At 39.5% G+C, this 18,716-nt stretch overlaps 7 protein-coding genes across 7 annotated transcripts; 5 read left to right on the forward strand and 2 right to left on the reverse strand.

The window, feature by feature from the left end:
- Nucleotides 1-1,145: 1,145 nt before the first annotated feature.
- stb3 (DNA-binding transcription factor Stb3) lies at nt 1,146-2,477 on the forward strand (the record flags this gene model as incomplete). The annotated part of the gene is made up of 1 exon (XM_056182707.1): nt 1,146-2,477. One exon carries the CDS (start codon nt 1,146-1,148, stop codon nt 2,475-2,477), a length of 1,332 nt encoding a protein of 443 aa, XP_056038690.1.
- A 1,703-nt stretch (nt 2,478-4,180) lies between these two features.
- Nucleotides 4,181-6,037, forward strand: SOMG_03921 (APC amino acid transmembrane transporter; the record flags this gene model as incomplete). The annotated part of the gene is made up of 1 exon (XM_056182708.1): nt 4,181-6,037. The coding sequence occupies one exon, from the start codon at nt 4,181-4,183 to the stop codon at nt 6,035-6,037; it is 1,857 nt and encodes a 618-aa protein (XP_056037548.1).
- A 1,434-nt stretch (nt 6,038-7,471) lies between these two features.
- On the reverse strand, nt 7,472-8,498 carry SOMG_03922 (histone acetyltransferase complex subunit Eaf7; the record flags this gene model as incomplete). Its single annotated transcript, XM_056182709.1, has 3 exons — nt 7,472-7,999; nt 8,060-8,193; nt 8,348-8,498. The coding sequence occupies 3 exons, from the start codon at nt 8,496-8,498 to the stop codon at nt 7,472-7,474; spliced, it is 813 nt and encodes a 270-aa protein (XP_056038668.1).
- A 929-nt stretch (nt 8,499-9,427) lies between these two features.
- ale1 (membrane bound O-acyltransferase, MBOAT Ale1) lies at nt 9,428-11,073 on the forward strand (the record flags this gene model as incomplete). The annotated part of the gene is made up of 3 exons (XM_056182710.1): nt 9,428-9,750; nt 9,802-9,922; nt 9,979-11,073. 3 exons carry the CDS (start codon nt 9,428-9,430, stop codon nt 11,071-11,073), a joined length of 1,539 nt encoding a protein of 512 aa, XP_056038657.1.
- A 426-nt stretch (nt 11,074-11,499) lies between these two features.
- On the forward strand, nt 11,500-14,097 carry eso1 (mitotic cohesin N-acetyltransferase/DNA polymerase eta Eso1 fusion protein; the record flags this gene model as incomplete). Its single annotated transcript, XM_056182711.1, has 1 exon — nt 11,500-14,097. The coding sequence occupies one exon, from the start codon at nt 11,500-11,502 to the stop codon at nt 14,095-14,097; it is 2,598 nt and encodes an 865-aa protein (XP_056037542.1).
- A 131-nt stretch (nt 14,098-14,228) lies between these two features.
- On the reverse strand, nt 14,229-15,756 carry SOMG_03925 (triglyceride lipase-cholesterol esterase; the record flags this gene model as incomplete). Its single annotated transcript, XM_056182712.1, has 5 exons — nt 14,229-14,318; nt 14,358-14,707; nt 14,755-15,142; nt 15,246-15,672; nt 15,725-15,756. 5 exons carry the CDS (start codon nt 15,754-15,756, stop codon nt 14,229-14,231), a joined length of 1,287 nt encoding a protein of 428 aa, XP_056038637.1.
- Nucleotides 15,757-16,421: 665 nt separating this feature from the next.
- On the forward strand, nt 16,422-18,461 carry meu7 (alpha-amylase-like protein Aah4; the record flags this gene model as incomplete). The annotated part of the gene is made up of 1 exon (XM_056182713.1): nt 16,422-18,461. One exon carries the CDS (start codon nt 16,422-16,424, stop codon nt 18,459-18,461), a length of 2,040 nt encoding a protein of 679 aa, XP_056037539.1.
- Between the last annotated feature and the right edge of the window lie 255 nt (nt 18,462-18,716).

Below are 18,716 nucleotides of genomic sequence, written 5' to 3' on the forward strand. Positions count from 1 at the left end.
AAAGGTTCTTCATTAAATAAATAAAACAGGTGAAAGTTGGTGTTGTGAGCATTCACTTCTTGTAAACTTCATCTGTTGATTAAACGCTTCTTACTTTCCACGTCTATTTGCCTTCTTCGTGTCGTGGTTTGAGCAAAAGATAACTGAAACCTCATTGATTATTTAACAATTCGCTTTCGTGTTCTGGGAATTCGTTTTCATATTGCCATTTCCTGCCAAGCCTTTCAAAGAAGAAAATCAACGACGTTGAATCACGTACAGCGGGACATTAACGCTTTAAACATTCAAAATCCTTTAAAACTTGGTTTTTAACAAGAAACGACTCTTGAAATTTGCTCTATTACAATCTATAAGGAACCCCACAAATCGGTTTCTCTTTGTTCAGTTTTGATTCTCCACCCCATATTTCTTTTGTTCTTTTGTGGACACGACATTTATTGGCTTAATAGTTCTTTGCTAGTGGGGTAAGTTGCTGTTGCATTTCATACGAAAAGCAAGTGAGATTATCTGTCGCAAGCCGCGTACTTGATTTTTCGATATATATTTCTCTATATCCATCCAAATTTGTTCTGCCGTTTTCATTTGGGAGGCGTATTCCGGAGTGTAAGCAATACCTCATTATTAAGAACCGAGTTTTTTAAAATCCGAAGATTTGCCATCTCAGTTCGCTCAGTCATATATCGATTCTAAATCCAGCAAAGGCATTTCGTGGGGGTTTTTTTTTTTTTTTTTTTTTCTTGGGATTTTCTTTTTGCTAGTTCCTGAGTACAGAATCTTCGCTACTATTCATTATCTACCAAAAACGTGGTGTTTTGGTTATTTTCGTTCCTCTACGTACAGTACGTATACACATAGATTGCGGAGGAGCTTTCACCCATTTTCATTCACGTGCCTCCGTCATTTTCTTTGTTGTTTCCAATTGAATTAAATCTTCCTTCGGGGTTTTGCTTTAAAAACCGACATCCTCTTTGGTCGTTTTAGCAGCTTTACAGCTGGTTGTTTTAGATTTGATTGTTCATTCTAACACATACGCTCTTTTATTTTTTATTTTTTGCATTTTCTAAGCATTTCTTATACATACAATCTTTGGTTGATTTTCGATACATACCCATAGAACCCCGCTACAAAGAAGAGAAACTCTAAAAATGTCGCATAGTGAAGAATCAACATTTCGCTCTGCGCGAACTGCATCTTCCTTTTCTGGAGAGAATCATGATCGAAATTCATCATTTTCAAAAAGAAATTTTGGAGCTTCAAAATCCATGGCCACTGGTGGCATTAGTGCGATGATGTCTCGCAAAGGTCAAAACAGTGTCGATGGTCGAGCTCAAGATTATGAGACAAAAGACTTGCGGAGATATACGAAGTCATCTCCACCTTCTCAATTAGCACATCCTGTGGATGAGAAGAAGAAAGAAAATCATTCAATTCCATTGTCGGACCGGGAGAATTTCGATGATCGACGTGGAAGTGTTCCTTCAGATGCAACAAAAGCCATTCCTGGATTCGCACCAGGGAATAATTCTTCTACAGTTGTGGATACCCTGTCGACACATTATTTGCCAACGATCTTGTCTACACATGGCTCGCTACCCATTCGGCAATTGATGTCTGTGTTGGTGGAAACGTATCCAATGTTCAATGCGCTGAGTCCAACGCAACAACGACGGGCGTTGACGAAGGCGCTGGAATCGCAAAAGGGAGTTATGTTTGACAAGGTGGGATGGGGACGTTGGATCCTTCGCGAAACCGGGTCGTCTGCACCTGAATCTGCAACTGTTGAAAGACCCTCGTCGTCTTCTGCGCCCAATGTTAGCTTTTTCGAAAAGGATCAGCAAAGAGATATGAACATTCCGCAGATATCGACCAGGACGGTTTCCCATATACCAACAAATTCGATGAAAACAAAGCGGGAAGCTACTGGACCGAAAGACGAAGCGAGAAAGAAGGAAGACGATATGGAGATTGATACGGATATGGATGTGTCGGTGAAACAAACCACCCTGCCGTCTAGAAGCACGGTGGTTCAACCCAAAAAGACCAGCAAGGAGACGAGGAGCCAATCGATGCAGACGCCTTTTTCGAGTTTTTTTGCATCGTTGGAGGAGACGCCTGGAAGCTATACGGCACATTTAGGTGGATTGTTGAGTCCGCGAGAGCAAACGCCATCGTTGTTTCGTGAACAGTACCATGATAATGGAGTATATTATGAAGAAGAGGATGATGAGGAAGAGGAAAATGACTTTTATGAGGATGATCATGAATATGATCCGGCAATGCCACCGTTTGTGTTGGATGAAGATCAAGTTTTGGATGCAGGAGGAGAAAGCACAGATGAAGAAGACTGGCGTGGCATTGGAACGGAGGCACTTTTACGGAAAGGAAATGCGGTGCCGTTACGCCGTTCGCCAAAGGGTATGTTACGAAAGGATCAAATGGCAGCCGAAGCCATGTTGATGCTTCGCGGATCTATATAATGAATGATGATGAAAGCAAAGTTTGAATGACTTGTATAGAAATTAGAAAGCGGTGGATGATAATATTAATGGTGATGATGATGATAATGATAATGGTGAAATAAAAAACAGAAGAATGCTATGAGAAGAATCACAAGATAAAATTATATGATACGACGAAATAGGAGGGAGTAGCATGACTCGATGGAAGGTAGAAATCAGTTGACCTTGGAAAGAGTAGTTGGACGAGGAGCAATATTGGTGAGGAATGAAAGATAGAAAAGAGAACTTGGTTTAAAAAAAAAAATATCTAGGTTCCAAGATGCAGGGCAGGATGGGAACGTCTGGTTGATTTGGTAGAATTAGCGATAGAGAAGCTATTTGCAAAGTGTCGAGGATGATGAAAGATACAAAAAAAAATATAAAAGAGACGCTTTTCAACAGAATAGTGATGATAACAAAAATACGTTTAGATTTGTTTCATGTAGCAGGTTCATCAACAAAGGCGACATGCATGCAAGGATCTGATGGAGTCATTTAGTAATGAAGGTCCAACGAGTTCTTTTTTTTTTTTTTAGTATTTACTATCTAATTCTTTCTTTTCCACATTTCTTAACCAAGTATTTCCTACTTCTTTCATTGTTTACTTCACCCATTTATTTCTCGTTTATTTCCAAGTGTTTGTTTGCATTTCCTTTCCATTGTTTACACCCTTTATTTACTTATTTTTCGTTTGTTTACATTTTCATTTGTTTACTTCCTATCTGACTAACGAACCCGACAATTCGCTTTTTTTCTTATCTCGTCCCTTATCTATTCACTTGATAACACATAATGGCAATGATAAGGGCTTCTGCCGAAAGTGGTGGTCGCAGGGTCAAGTGGGGACCTTGCTTTATAAATGCCAAGGGAGCCCCATCACTTTCGCTTTCTTTCAGTTTTCCATTTTTTTTTGTTCGGAAAAATCCTTTTTGTTTATTTGTAATTCTATTGTTTTATTGAAATAATTTCTTTTCAAAAGCTTTCTTTTTGTTGGTTGGTGGTGTTAAGTTTTATTTTCTCTTGCCACAACTGTTTTTTTACTCTGTGTGTTTGTTTCGTCCGAGGATTGCCTGCCTGTCTTATTTACTATATAGGGTGTGATATAACGAGGAGGTAATTTTTTGACATCATTGACATTCTTTAACGAAGTCGTTATTCCATGCCGAAGCTTTAGTTAGTTCGTACGGCGTAAATTAGGAATTTTCTTCCTCCCACCTATTTCTCTAAGTGCCATCATAGATTTTGCAAAGAAAGGCTATTGCGTTGGCTATTTGCATTTTTAAAGGAGTTTAAAGACTGAAAACGTGTCTAATACGGCCGAGTTGGCTCATTTTCTTTAAATTTTCTTGTTTTTTTGGAGTGATTTGGTTTCAACACCTAAAAATTACTTTTTGAGCTTCGTTTCTCGTCGCTGTTCTTGTTGTCTTGAGATCGTGCTTCTGTTTTAGTCTTTTCCTTTTTGTTATTTTTCTAATTTTTTTTCTTCTTCCCCTTCTCTCCTTTTCCTTATTGCTTTCAAATTGCAAACCTTCTCCATTTATTTAGAATCTTCTCTCTCGAACGAACCGTTTTTCTTTTTCTTAAATTCCTCTGCACTAGTACGCTCACTGGTTTTATTCCGACTTCTTTTTTGATTGTGTGCTTTTTATTGTGTTTCTGTCCTTTTTCTTTTGGTTATAAAAATGGACCCCTCTTCAACGAGTAATCCTTATCCTCACATCGCTCAACATCGCCAGCACGCTCTCCCAGGAAATGGAGATGACAAAGTCGACATGTCCAAGGACAATCCATCGGCCTTCGATATGGCTTCCCAAATGTCGCATGACAAAGGCAGCATCGAGTCGTACTCGAGGTCTTCTTCTTTCGGCACCAAATGCTTAAACGTATTCCGCTCCTATAAACTTGCTCCTGACAATGATAACACTGACGTGAAAAATAGTGAAGACTTTTTACAACCTCGTCACTTGCAAATGATTGCCGTCGGTGTTTGCATCGGTACCGGTCTTTACGTCGCCATCGGAAAATCTCTCAAAAATGCTGGCCCTGCTAGTCTTTTAATTAACTTTATCGTCCTTACTTCTATGATTCTTCCCTTAATTATCTCTCTGGGTGAGCTTTGCTGTGTATTTCCCAGCCAACCCAGTATTACCATGTATCCAGGCCGTTTGGTCAGTGAAAACCTTGGCTTTGCTTGTTCTTGGCTTTACTACTGTATTTGGCTTACCACATTGCCTAGTGAAATTTCCGCCGCTGCTGAAGTGGTTGGATTCTGGAAGAGTCAGCATGTTAATATTGCTGTTTGGGTAACGATCTTCTTGGCCTACGTCGTACTTGTGAACGCCATGGGTGCTCGTGGTTATGGTGAAACTGAATTTTTTAGCTCTTTTCTAAAAGTGCTTTCTATCGTCATCTTCTTCTTTACTTCCATCGTCATTAACTGCGGTGCTGCTCCCAATAGTAACGGCTACATTGGTGCGAGATTCTGGCACCACCCAGGAGCTTTCCGAAATGGCTTTAAAGGTTTCTGCTCTGTCTTTATTTCTTCCGCTTATTCCCTTACAGGTACTGAAAATATTGGTACAGCCGCAGGAAATACCTCCCACCCTCAAAAGGCGATTCCTAGTGCTGTCAAAAAGGTGTTTTACCGAGTCTTTTTCTTTTACATCGTCACTATTTTCTTGATTACCCTGGTTGTACCCTACGACGATCCTGGACTTGGTAGTACGAGTCCTTTTATCCTTGCCATCCAAAACGGTGGTATTAGAGTGCTTCCTGATATCTTCAACGCTATTATCCTTGTTTCTATTCTGTCCGTCGGTAATAGTGCTGTCTTTGCTGCTTCAAGAAGTGGTATTGCCCTTGTCCGCCAAGGATGGGCTCCTCGTATTCTTGGACGAGTGGACCAGAAGGGTCGTCCTGTCATTAGTTACTTGATATCCTTTGCTTTTGCGTGCATCAGTTATGCCAATGCTGCTCCTAAGGGAGGTGTTGTTTTTGACTGGGTGTCCTCTGTATCCGGTGGTGGTTCGTTTTGCATTTGGGGCCTCACATTCTTGTCACACATTCGTCTTAGGCTCAGTATGAAGGCTCAAAACATTCCCGAAACTATTTTGCCTTATCGATTTGCAGGCAGTCTTTACATGAGTTTTTATGGTCTACTGATCAACTTTTTAGCATTGTGCACTTTGGTGTATATTTCCATTTTCCCTGTCACACATGATCCCCCCAATGCCTATGACTTTTTTGTATCCTTCCTCGGCCCTTCGATTTTCATTGTTGGATTGGTAGTTAGCCCAGCAGTTGTGGGATTCAAATATACAACGTTGAAAAACATAGATTTAGTCACTGGCCGCTACGACATTGTCGGCATGAAGGGCTTCCGAGCGGATTCTAGTGAAACAGAGCTTGAGCAAAAAGACAAAGATAGCAATAGCGCTTTTGTGGGACAAAGTTCAGATCTTGAAAAGTCTCCAGAGGCGTATCAAAACAACCGTCCAAAGAGAGGTATTTGGAGCGGTATTTATCATATATTGTGTTAGATCGCGCCTTTTTGTAGCGTTGGCACTTATGTAAATGTGCATGTTTTCCATGGATTCGGAAAAAAGCATATATAATATATGTATGAGTCGTTTCCGTTGACTTTTTTTTCGTTTTGTTATTTAATCTTTATTTCCATCATGGAAAGTGATCCTTTATCTATTTCCCCAAAAATCCTTGTTGCGAAAACTTGATATTCTTTTCCAGTCAGTGACCAGCTTGGCTTTGGTCGCGAAAATGAATTTCGAAAGAAAAGGGCGAAGAAAAGAAACAAGTGGGAGAGATTTTCCCATGTGTGGTTGGAGGGTTTGAATTTATACGACTAAGTTCGTTCAGTTTCTGTATGTTCAAATCTTTTGTAATTAGAGAATTTGTTCTGTCTGTCGTTCCGGGGTTACCCTGGATACCGAAAGAGAAAGGTGTTTTGGATTTGGTATGTATAGGGTGGGTTCTTTCTCGAAGACTCAGAAGAGAGAATAAAAAGAATTTTAGAGACTCGACTCGGTACGATGACGATCCATAAAGGAATTAGAAATTTTTATGTTGCCCAGACGAGAATGATATTGGTCTTGTGTTTGTGCATGCATATGACAATCTCCACAAACCGACAAAGAACTGTCTAATATCAATTGTAAAACTGAAAGTTCTTTTCTATCTATGTTCGTTTCCTACCCTTGTGTATACCTTTGGTTTTTTCAATGCAGAGCAGGATCCCTGCATTCCATAAATCGTTTTCTTCGAGACCCAAATGTAATTTGGGTCGTTATTATTGCTTCATCTTTTCCAAACGCCTTTTTCGTACATGATTCTACCACCCTTATGAGAACCCGCCGAATGGTTTCTTTGTATGTTTTCCTATGTTTCGTTTACTGTTTGTTATCTTCCTCTAATTTCTTATATACTTCTTGCTGTTAGTCTCATAAATATGAATTGCTTTTACGATTGATATTGGTGTGTCCATCTATTTATAGAAATTTATTATCTGAAAGGAGCATGTAATATCACATCAGTGGTAAAGAAATTGAGTGTTATCGTCGATGTTTGAAACCTTTTCTCCAACCTGTTGGATGTACTTATGGGAATACAAAGGAGCTCCTCCAGACTGAAGATTGCTGACGAAATGGGAAGATAGAGGGATGTTAACAAACAATCGTCAATAAATAAACAAACGTTCAAAGGAAAACTAGAAACAAAATGAGTAAGTAGTAGAGAAATATAGAGAAGCAAAAAGGATCGTAGAGAAATCTAGGCAGTTTTAAAGCTTGTGTATTCGATTGGTCTGTAGTCATGGATGGGCGTTTGTAGTTTCTTTCCAGAGAGAAAGATCTGAAGGAAGGAAGGAAGGAAGGAAGGAAGGAAACAAGAAATGTACAAAGCTATTCATGCGAAAGGAAAGTAAAATAAGTTGTGCTGCCGAGTATCAAGAAGCCTTGAGCTTATGCTCTTCGACTCCGGGTGCTTCGTCGAATTGGCGGAGATGGATTCGTTGGCTCGGATTGTTTTTGAGCAGCTTGTGTGTTGGAAGACTCCTCTGTTTGCTGCTTCCCGGTGACTTCTGTTTTCTCTTGATTTGCTTGATTTTTCCTTGTAGAACCGGCATCGTGGTTTTTTGAAGGGGTTGTTGGTTTCATGGTAGAAGAACGCAATTGTTTGGTCGGTGGTTCATCGAAGCTATCCTCATCTTTTTCCTCTTTTACATCTGGTTCCTCCAAAGGTTCCTGATTACTTTCATGCTTATCAGCAGTAGCAGCAGCAGCAGCAGCAGCGGCTATACTCGATCGAGTCATCTTTTTCTCGCCCGTGCTACCAGCAATAGGAGTGGATTTCGGAGTGAGGGGTGGATTTGTTGTAGAATGTAAAATAAATTTTGGAAGTTCAAAATCTGTTTGAGATTCCTCTTTCGCGTCGTCGACTTCTGCATCGCGTTTCCGCTTTTCACCAGCAGACGGTGAAGGAACGGCTTCCTAATGAAAAGGTCTTGTTAGCAATAGATGAAATAGAATCAGAAATAGCATCTTTCCTACCAATCGCTCAAATTCCTGCAAATTATACAGCGTTTCCACTTTTTCCCAAACGTCTTGCACGCGCTTTGTCGATGTTTGACACCCATCATGAATCATTCGTAGCATTCCAATCATATGAAAATGTTTTTTCGTTCCTAAATTAATACGTTAGACAAACGACTGCTTCATGCATAGAACCCTCTCGTTTTCTTGACTGCATGGTTGGTTCCCTTGAACATTTGCCATTTCTTGACGGAACAAGCACAAAGTTATTCAGCAAACACGATTATCAACAACTCTCTTTCTTACCTACTGGTCGTAATCCTTGGCAAATGGCCTTGAGCAGCAAGGTTTCTTCCATGATGGACCATTCTCGAGAAGGAGGCAGAGGAGAAGACGGTGTTTTCTCTTCTTCTTTCTGTTGCTTTTGAGGAGAAGTTGATGAAGAATGAACTCCCATAGTGCTCCTTCTTCAAAGCTTGTTTCTCGATTCCAAAAGTTCTTGTTCTTAACCCTACGTTTTACTCACTGATGTCCTAAAAAAAAAAGGAATTCTTTTTTGCTTGGCAGTTTCAATCAATTGAAAATTATGAATACAAAGGAAATCTGAAAAAGGCACAAATCTTCATCCAACTCTAGGAAGGACGTTCAGTCGTACACCCATCGACAAGGCCAAGTCTTGCTTTCCACTTTTCACCCTCTTCATGGTAGCTACTGTCTTTATCATGAAAAAGTTTGTTTGAAAGAAATGAAAAGAATTTGGCTGGCATTTGCCAGGCACCGTTTTTCACCTTTTTGTTCTGCCAAGTTTCTAAAAGAAAACAAAACAGAAAAAACTGACACAGACAAAGAAAACTGCTTTAAGAGGTTAAGTAATTGGTTTTCGTATCATTGAATTCATTTCCACTCCTTCGAGTAATTTAATTTATTTGTCAATGTTTTTTATGTTTTTCCATCCTGTGTTTGTTTACTTTATAACGAACGTTACCAAAGTCTAAAATAATTGACCGTATTTTACAAATCCATTCAAGAATATCGCAAACGTTCGTAATATGGATTTCCTGAGGAAATAGAATACCATACACCAGAAGGTAAAAATCATTCGGTTTTCCCATTTATTGCCAGTGGAAAGCTGCTAAATGTCAGCCTAGTACTAACGACATCAAGATCATTGGAAAAAGCGATTGAGTCTTGCGTATTAGGTCCTACAAACCTTGAACGAAAACAGACAACAAATTCAGCAGGATTTCCATTTTTGGTTATTAAGTGAAGCATTGATTGACCTTGAGAACTACTGTCTTACCGTTTGGGTCTTCTTGAGAAGTTGCCAGTGTTCTCTTTTCTGTTCACATCACATCGCATCCACATTGCTGACCAGAGCAAAGCAGAATGTTCGAATGGGTGGATGTTCCTTTCGAATGGTTGAGCTCCTTGTTGGGTGTCCCCGGTGACATTATCAAAATCCCATTCTGTTTACTGTGTTCTTATCCTTTTTCGGGAATCCTCAAGCGCTTGCCTCAAGCTCCTCTGCTCCGTAATGCGTTTTGTATTCTCATTGGTCTTATCTACTTAATTCCTGTTCACCATTTGACTACTGGTACATATGTTCTCTTGTTCGATGCTTTATTTACTTACTTTACTGCTGCATTGGTCCGCACTTCGTATATGCCATGGATAGTATTTTTGGTCATCCTTGGCCATACATTCTACAGGTACGTTTTAATTACACCTTGTTGTGGGTAAACGAACTAACTCTGCAATAGTCATGTAATTCGCTATGTCTATCCTTCAGATCGTAATGACATTACCGCTTCCCAAATGGTGCTTTGTATGAAATTGACCGCCTTTGCATGGTCTGTGCATGATGGTCGTCAAGCCGAAAATGTATGCAACCAAAACGAGTCTCGTTTTCCCTTTACAAAAGATGCTAACCATTTTAGGCCTTGTCGGAGTACCAAAAACAACGCCGTTTGAAGAAAATTCCTAATCTTCTTTTCTTTCTTGGCTATGTGTTTTTCTTTCCTTCTGTTCTGGTTGGTCCTGCTTTCGATTATGTTGATTACGAGCATTTTATTACTTTGAGCATGTTTGATCATCCAAGAGATCCTATGGAAACGCAGATTACTCCCCATAGTCTAAAACCCGCTTTGGGTCGCTGCTGGCGTGGCGTTCTTTGGCACATTGGCTTTCTTTTCGGTACCTCTCTATTTCCGCTTAGTTTTCTCTTGGGTCGCGAATTTGCTTCCTTTTCCTTATTGAAAAAGTATGGCTACGTTATAATAACGGTTTTTATTGCACGTATGAAATTTTACGGTGCTTGGGAATTGTCTGACGGTGCGTGCGTTCTTTCCGGTATCGGTTATAATGGTGTAGATGAATTAAAGCGTCCCCGTTGGGATCGTGTCAAAAACATTGACCCCATTGGCTTTGAGTTTGCTAGTAATATCAAGGGCGCCTTAGAAGCTTGGAATATGAATACCAATAAATGGCTTCGAAATTATGTTTACCTACGAGTTGCCAAGAAAGGAAAACGTCCTGGTTTCAAGAGCACATTAAGCACCTTTACAGTTAGTGCTCTATGGCATGGTGTCTCCCCTGGTTACTACATGACATTTGTTTCCGCTGCTTTCATTCAAACCATTGCCAAGTATCATCGGAGATTTTTTCGACCCTTTTTCCTTCAACCAGACATGAAAACTCCTGGTCCATTCAAAAAGGTTTACGATATCGTTGGCATAGTTGCAACAAACCTCTCCGTTTCTTATCTGATCGTTTCATTTCTTTTGTTAACCTTGAATGAATCCATTTATGTTTGGAGCAATTTGCACTTTTTGGTTCACATTTATACAATTCTATGTATTGTTGTTTTCAATAGCCCCGTCAAGGCGAAATTAAATAAAGTACTGAAGAAGCGTACAGAAAAAGCAGAATTTGAAACTTACAAAACCCAAACGAATTTTTCCGATAATGATATGGTTAATATGTCTATCCCCGACCCAGAGGATTTTACTCTTGCTCCGTCTACTTCCAAATAGTGCTTCCTGCGTCGTTGTTCCATGAAATACATATACGAAGCATGGTATGGTTCATGAATGACACACTCTTTTTGTGATACATTTCAGCTTCTTCTCGAAACTAGCTTTTGGAACTTGAAAATAACGTATTAATGACTGACTAAAAAAAATATGATTTTTATTATTTATACCACCAATTCATGATACCTGGTAAAAAATAAAAAAAGAGTCTGTAGTCTAGAAATCAAGCCAAAGTACAATGAATATGCCATTTTTTAACAAGAAATCCAATACTAATAACTCTCTTTCCTGCCAAATTCTCGGTTGGCATTCGATGTTTTATCCTATTCCCACCACTGTTAAGTTAATGAAAACTATTTTACTGTTCAGGGACTTTGTACACTCGTTTTCTTTTAGGCATTTAAGACAGTAAAAGTAATGAACTGAATGGAAAGTAGGAAAAGCAAGTTTTCTTGGAGAGATTTGGAGTATTGCGACAAGCCTGCGTCTCGAAGTGGCCCGTTGAGGATCGTAGCCCATATTGATCAGGATGCATTTTATGCCCAAGTGGAAATTGTGAGGCTAGGAATTAATCCATCTACTCCTTTTGCCGTGCAACAATGGCAAGGTCTTATTGCTGTAAACTATCCAGCTAGAGACGCAAACGTTTCGAGACATGAAACCATCACAGAAGCCAAGAAAAAATGTCCTGAACTTCAAGTTGCACACGTAAAAACTTGGAAGGCGGGTGATACAGAAGCCAAGTACCATGAAAACCCAGACCCAAATAATTTTAAAGCTTGCTTGGATCCGTACAGGCATGAAAGTGTCAAGATTTTAAACATCATAAAAAACCATGCGCCTATCGTGAAGAAGGCTAGTATTGATGAATGCTTTATAGAACTTACGGGTGAGGTAAAGAGACTTGTTTTGGAGGAATACCCATTTTTAAAAGCATCACCAGACAATCTGGAAACATCCCTTCCCGCAGCTCCAGTGCTTCTATGGACGCATGATTATGGAATATTGATTGATCGAAACGGAGGCGATGCTGGTGAAGAATATGAACAGGACTGGGATGATGTCTTTCTTTATTATGCAGCGAGAATAGTGAAAGCAATCCGCGATGATATTTTCGAATCGCTGCATTATACATGTTCCGCTGGTGTTTCTTTCAACCCAATGCTTGCAAAGCTGGTTAGCTCTCGAAATAAACCAAACAAACAAGCAGTTTTATGTCGCAGCGGTATAAAGGAATATCTCGGATCGCTAAGCATTACCGATATAAGAATGTTGGGCGGCAAGTTTGGAGAGGAAGTGGTTCGAGTACTTGGTACTGATTCCATTTCTGATGTGTGGTCCATGCAGCTTGACAATGTTATGGGCAAACTTGGCCAGGTGAACGGTAGGCTTGTCTGGAATATGTGTCATGGCCTTGATGATACAGAAATCACAACCCAGATACAAATAAAATCCATGCTATCTGCAAAAAATTTCAGCCAAAATAAACTGAAGGATGAACATGCAGTTATCAACTGGTTTCGTGTGTTTGGCTCCGATTTACATTCCAGATTCATGGAAGTAGAGGGCTTGCGAAGGCCTAAAACTTTGTGTCTCCATGTTCTAACTGGTTCTCTTCGTAAATCAAGATCAACCCAAATTCCTTTGGATGCTGATATTACAGTGGATTATATCGCGAGTCATTGCCTAAAGCTTCTTCGACAGCTTCAAGATGAGTACGATGTATACCCAATTGCCCATCTATCAGTCAGTTTTCAAAATATAGTAGAAAATGATAAGAGCTCAAGAGGCATAGAGTCTTTTCTACGTCCTAGCAAGGTGATTCCCAAATCGACAGCTACTTTAGATAACAGTTCAAAGCTTCATTCGGATGATAACAGTAAACCTCAACCGCAATGTCCGTCTGAAGAAATCCCAGAAGAAGCATCTCCAAAAAAGAAAAGAAGCGTTTTTGGAATGTTCAAGGATATTTCGGATAGTCCAAGTCCTACTATTCAGCAGTCATATACATGCGATGAATGTGGACATTCCATTCCTATTACTCAGAATGGAGAACACGACGATTATCATTTTGCTATCAATTTATCTCGTAAAGAAAGATTATTTGAACCGCAGCCATCTTCTGCTTCTAGTACAGATAAGCCAACAGTTACCGCAAAAAGCAGGACATACGGACGCAGGACTGGTAGTAAACATTATATTGCACCAGTAGGTAGTCCATCACCGAAAAGGGCCTTCCTTGACGCTTTTTTTACTTCGAATCAAAGCACGTCGTCTTCATCTGCCTTGCGTAAAAAGAACAATCCAGTTAGCTCTTCAGGTTCTTCAAGCGCTACCCAGATGCATTTGGACCTAGGGTCAACTACTGTTACATGCCCAGAATGTCTCATGGAATACAATAAAGCAAGTGAAGAAGACGTGGATTTGCATTCACGATTTCATTCTCGTACGTTAGGTGGTATAAGTCTATGTATGCAAACAGAACCGATTAAACGACTTAGCTATTCTGTCAATGGTGATTCAATCTACATGATTACAGCTGAAAGTTCATTGTTGGACCAGAAAAAAGCCGAGGAGGCTTTAAACTTTGTAAATGAAGAACTTTCTGGTGAACCCATGGAAACTATTGGTATTGATAAATATTCCATTTTCTTGTTCATGTCTGGGAGAAAATGCCTTGGGCTTTTGTTAGCAGAGCGTATAAATTCCGCATACGTGATAAGTGAAAAAGAAGACGAAAAAACATTTTTTTCGTCCGCTGTGTATATTAAAGAGAACAAATTGCAGCGTGGATTTCTTCTTGGTGTCTCAAGGATTTGGGTTACTCCATCACGTCGAAAACAAGGAATTGCTCGCGCACTATTAGATTGCGCGACATCTTATTTTATTTATGGGTATAAAATTTCCAACAAGGAAATTGCTTTTACTCAACCAAGTGAAAGCGGAAAACGATTTATTCTATCCTGGAGTCGAGCTTTTCAAGAAGGCAAAGCAAGTGTACAATATGCTGTTTATGAAAACTAATCCATCAAAAATGATCTGAAATACATGGAGATTTATTGGCTATAAATCGCTTTATTTGTGGGTAAAGAACAATACAGACATAAATAAATATATTTGTATTAATAATTAGCATCATCGAGCATGCCAACTGGCTAGTTAGGAAGCGCTTCAAGAACTTTTGGAATTACTTGTTCCTTCACATCATCAGCCCAAAGGAAGTCCAAGTGTTCGTAGTGTTCAATCTATAATTGTCAGTTCATATGTACCATCGTGAAACATACCTCTATTTCCTGCGCTTGGGGTGGAAGCGCAGTACGCATGTATTCCATGTTAATAAGTGTGTCTTTTCCGCCCCATAAAAGTAGAATCGGACACTTAATATTACTGGTAGGAAACAGAGGCACTTGATAATGGCGAGCTGTATAGCCAGTTATGACTGCTAAATCATCATCGTATAGCTGAAATGTGCAATTTTTGATAATCTGAAGCCAGTGAACACAGCTTTTGACACTGGAAAACGAATACAAATGAGCGTAACCACATAGCTTTTGATTTGCTGAAATGTTTTTTAAATCCCAATCGAAAAGCAATTTGAGAGAGAAGTCCACAACTTTAACAAAGATAGGAGGATCTGCAGAGTTAGAAGTAGAAACACAAAGGAAAAGACATTTTACATACAACATATATTTTGCCAGAATGTCACAGAGGGAAAAAGTGATCGCCTACCAAAAAGATTATACATAATTTTTGGGTTTGCTTTTACTAAATAATCAACTAGATGATTTGAAAATCCCCTAGGAGTAAAGGCAGGAGCTAGGGCGATGAAAATGTTGACTTTGTTGTTTAAAGAGTTGTTTAAACTTAATGAGGCGAATGCCTGAGCGGTACCTTGAGAAAATCCAATATAGCTAAGTTTCTCTTCCCCAGTCTCATGAAGTATATAATCGACTGTGTTAGGGATGTCAAACATAGCCATATCATCTAAGGAAAAATTCCAAAACTCTTCATCCTTGGGCTTGTATATAACGTGTTTCCTGCTATACTTGTTTCCTCTATTGTTTCCAAGCTAAAACACGTTAGTCGAACATGACTGTTACATATGAATATGCTTTCACATTTTGAGAAGGGGTTTTGTACATTTTCAACGTAAAACCCGTTCCTCAGCTTACCCAAACATCATAGCCATTGTCAACCAAAACGAAAGGTAGATTCCGTTCTGGTTCGTTGACTGCCACCCAAAGATCAGAGTTTGTCATGAGCCCGTGGTGGCAGTACACGACACCTCGTTTTTTGGTTCTTTTTTTGGAAGGATGGGTAATCCGATGTAAGCAAAGAATAAAGTTGTCCTCGGTGCGCAACAAGTGCTCCTCTGCTTTGTATCCAAAAGCTTCACAAATCTCGTAAATATTTCTGCACTTTTGGATGGTATCAGTCATACCATCAGTTGTTTTCGTGGTAATGTAATAATGGTAAATACGAATAACTCTTCTTCGTCCCCATTCTCGAATTCGGTCTGGGATCAAGTAAATAAATACACGAAAAATCAATTCGGCGTAAACGCCGATATACGCAGTGAAAAGACCAAGGTAATCAATCCTAAAGAATCATTAGCAATTGGTGGAAAGAGTGAAACTGAATGGAAGCTTACCAGGGGATCCGTTGTCTAAAAGCTCCTGTCATCGAGAAAATATGATATATTTAACAATTGCTTGGATTTCGACAAAGTGAAAGATAATAAGTTTTATATAAAAGAGACTTTATTTATTCAAATCAATCGTAAGTCTTGGTTAGCCCAAATTGTTCCATGACTGTTGGTTTGCAGAGTAAGAGGTTATTGTTGAGATCGCCAAGAGCTTAATAAAACACTTTAAGACTTTACGCACATTCTCATTTGCAAATGATATTTTCTTAAATAAATAGAGAATGGTTCCTTTTTTTCTCTCTAGAATTTACAGCTTTTTATTGCCACGATAAGAAATACTATGACCACAGAAAAGGAAAGGTATTTACATAAACCATTCGAGTGTCCCGGAGCTTTCAATGAAACTGATAAGTAAGTAGAATTGGCTGAAGGATTCTTATACAAAGCAAGGATACCATCGCTTTCCTTGAAAAGGCGTATATGTCTGATGGTCAGGAATTACATGAACTTCCCTTTTACAATGACCCTAATGACCTTGAAATTTTAATAACTTTTTTCGACTCCTTATTCCAATTCCAAAGGGTATTGGTGGTGTTTGTTTACACATTATGCCCGTTGTCGTATTTGTTTACAATTGGAAACAAGGTATATAAGAAGAGAACAGCAGACTACTGTCTTTACCGGTCCACCTCACTCGACAAAGATGAAGTTGTCATTAAAGAATTTGGGATTGTCAATCGGACTCGTGTCGGGTGTTGTGTCCCCGGTCCTAGCATTAGGTGCTGAAGATTGGAAAAAGCAATCTATATACTCTGTTTTAACCGATCGATTTGCTACAAAGGACGTAGTTCCTCGTTGCAACATTCGTTTGCAAGAGTACTGTGGAGGAGACTGGAGTGGAATACAAGATCATCTTGACTATATCCAGGAACTGGGCTTCACAGCACTTTTACTTTCTCCTGTCGCAGAAGTGGTTGAAAATACTGAGAAATCGAATTTGTGTAAAGGTTACCAAGGATATTCGTATCGCCTCAATACCCGTTTTGGCACCGAAAAAGAGTTACGAGAGCTTTCTGATGCACTTCATATGCGTGGCATGAACTTGATGGTTGATGTGGTAATTAATCATTTGGATCTCCATGAAGTAGGTGAGATAATTGACGAGGAATATGATTCTTCTGACGAAGAAGACAATGATGATGAGAATTGCGTTGTACTTGACGATGAAGATTCAACTGATGAAGACGACTCAATTCCTTGTGAAGAATGCAGCTTTCCGGACCACAACGATGAAGATTCAACTGATGAAGACGACTCAATTCCTTGTGAAGAATGCAGCTTGCCTGACCACAACGATGAAGATTCAACTGATGAGGACGACTCAATTCCTTGTGAAGAATGCAGCTTGCCTGACCACAACGATGAAGATTCAACTGATGAGGACGACTCAATTCCTTGTGAAGAATGCAGCTTTCCGGACCACAACGATGAAGATTCAACTGATGAAGACGACTCAATTCCTTGTGAAGAATGCAGCTTGCCTGACCACAACGATGAAGATTCAACTGATGAGGACGACTCAATTCCTTGTGAAGAATGCAGCTTGCCGGACCACAACGATGAAGATTCAACTGATGAGGACGACTCAATTCCTTGTGAAGAATGCAGCTTGCCTGACCACAATAAAAATCTGATTTTTATTAAGGAAGCATTAAAGGAATATATACACTCATTTGTGAAGGACTTCAAGGTCGATGGAATTCGTATTGGCTCAGCAAATCATTTTCCCAAAGAATATCTACCAGAGTTTTGTGAAGCAGCTGGAGTGTATTGCATGGCGGAGTCATTGTCGCAAGATGCAATTGAAATTTGCGATGGACAAAACTCGATTGAAGGATTGATGAATCATCCGGTTGAGGATGCAGCCAGAGTGGCTTTTCTTTCTAGCAACCTCGATGGAATGATCAATTTGGCTGATGCAATGACAGATATCCGTGGTCTTTGTCGTGACCCTCTATCTTTGGCAAATTTTGTTGAGACCCCTTACTTATCAAGAATGGCGTCCATCACCAGCGATCCTGCTGCCCTTAAGAATGCGATCGCATTTCTTCTTATGGGTGATGGCATTCCTATAATGTATTATGGTCAAGAGCTTGCATTGAGAGGTACTACTGATCCTTATACTCGGCCAGTTTTTTGGGAAAAAGGCTTTCCTAAAAAAAATCCTTATTACTACTTTACCTCTGTCGTTAACAACTTTCGCAATGCTATGTTTAAAAGTGACAGTGGGGAAACCTTCTTGACTTCTCAATCCGATATTAGCATTGTTGATGGCAGAGTAATGTTGCTTCAGCGTGGAGAAGTAATCACGGTACTTAATAATTTGGGCTCGTTTTATATCCGTTTTCACTATACTGTCTCTGCTCTCGAACACAAGTGGATTGACATTATTACTTGTAAGACTGTTCCCGTGGAAGATAATCGTCAAGTTTTTATAATCCGTAATGGCGATCCTATGATTCTGTACCCCGAATATAAGAGTTATGAACTCGGTATCTGTCCTTCTCCTAGCATTCCTACCGAAGACAGGTTCTTCGCTACTCCAGTTTCAGATCCCTCTTCGTCTTTTTCTTCAACCTTACCAGACCCAGAGGGCCCTCAGGCCTCCAAAGCAACAGAACCAAAGCAAAGTGCAAACAGTATAATTATTGCATTGTTTGTTTCTTTGATTATGATTTTGTGATTTCGTGAGTGAAACCCTGTTAGGTATCCTGTGATCTACAGATTTTTACTTTTGTATCGTGTTCCGACATGAAAAAATAATTAGTAATTAGTAATTAATATTTTTGTTGTAAATGTCTTTATTAAAAGATTCAGTAGGAATAGGAACCATTGCCTATACGAGCAGCAATTGTGCGTATTTCCGCGTGAAGAAAATAATCATTTCTAGAAGCGTAAACAAAAGTCATTCTTTTACATTAGAAAGCAATATTAATTT

The sequence above is a fragment of the Schizosaccharomyces osmophilus genome, chromosome 2 (genome assembly GCF_027921745.1).
Source record: "Schizosaccharomyces osmophilus chromosome 2, complete sequence".
Taxonomy (NCBI): domain Eukaryota; kingdom Fungi; phylum Ascomycota; class Schizosaccharomycetes; order Schizosaccharomycetales; family Schizosaccharomycetaceae; genus Schizosaccharomyces; species Schizosaccharomyces osmophilus.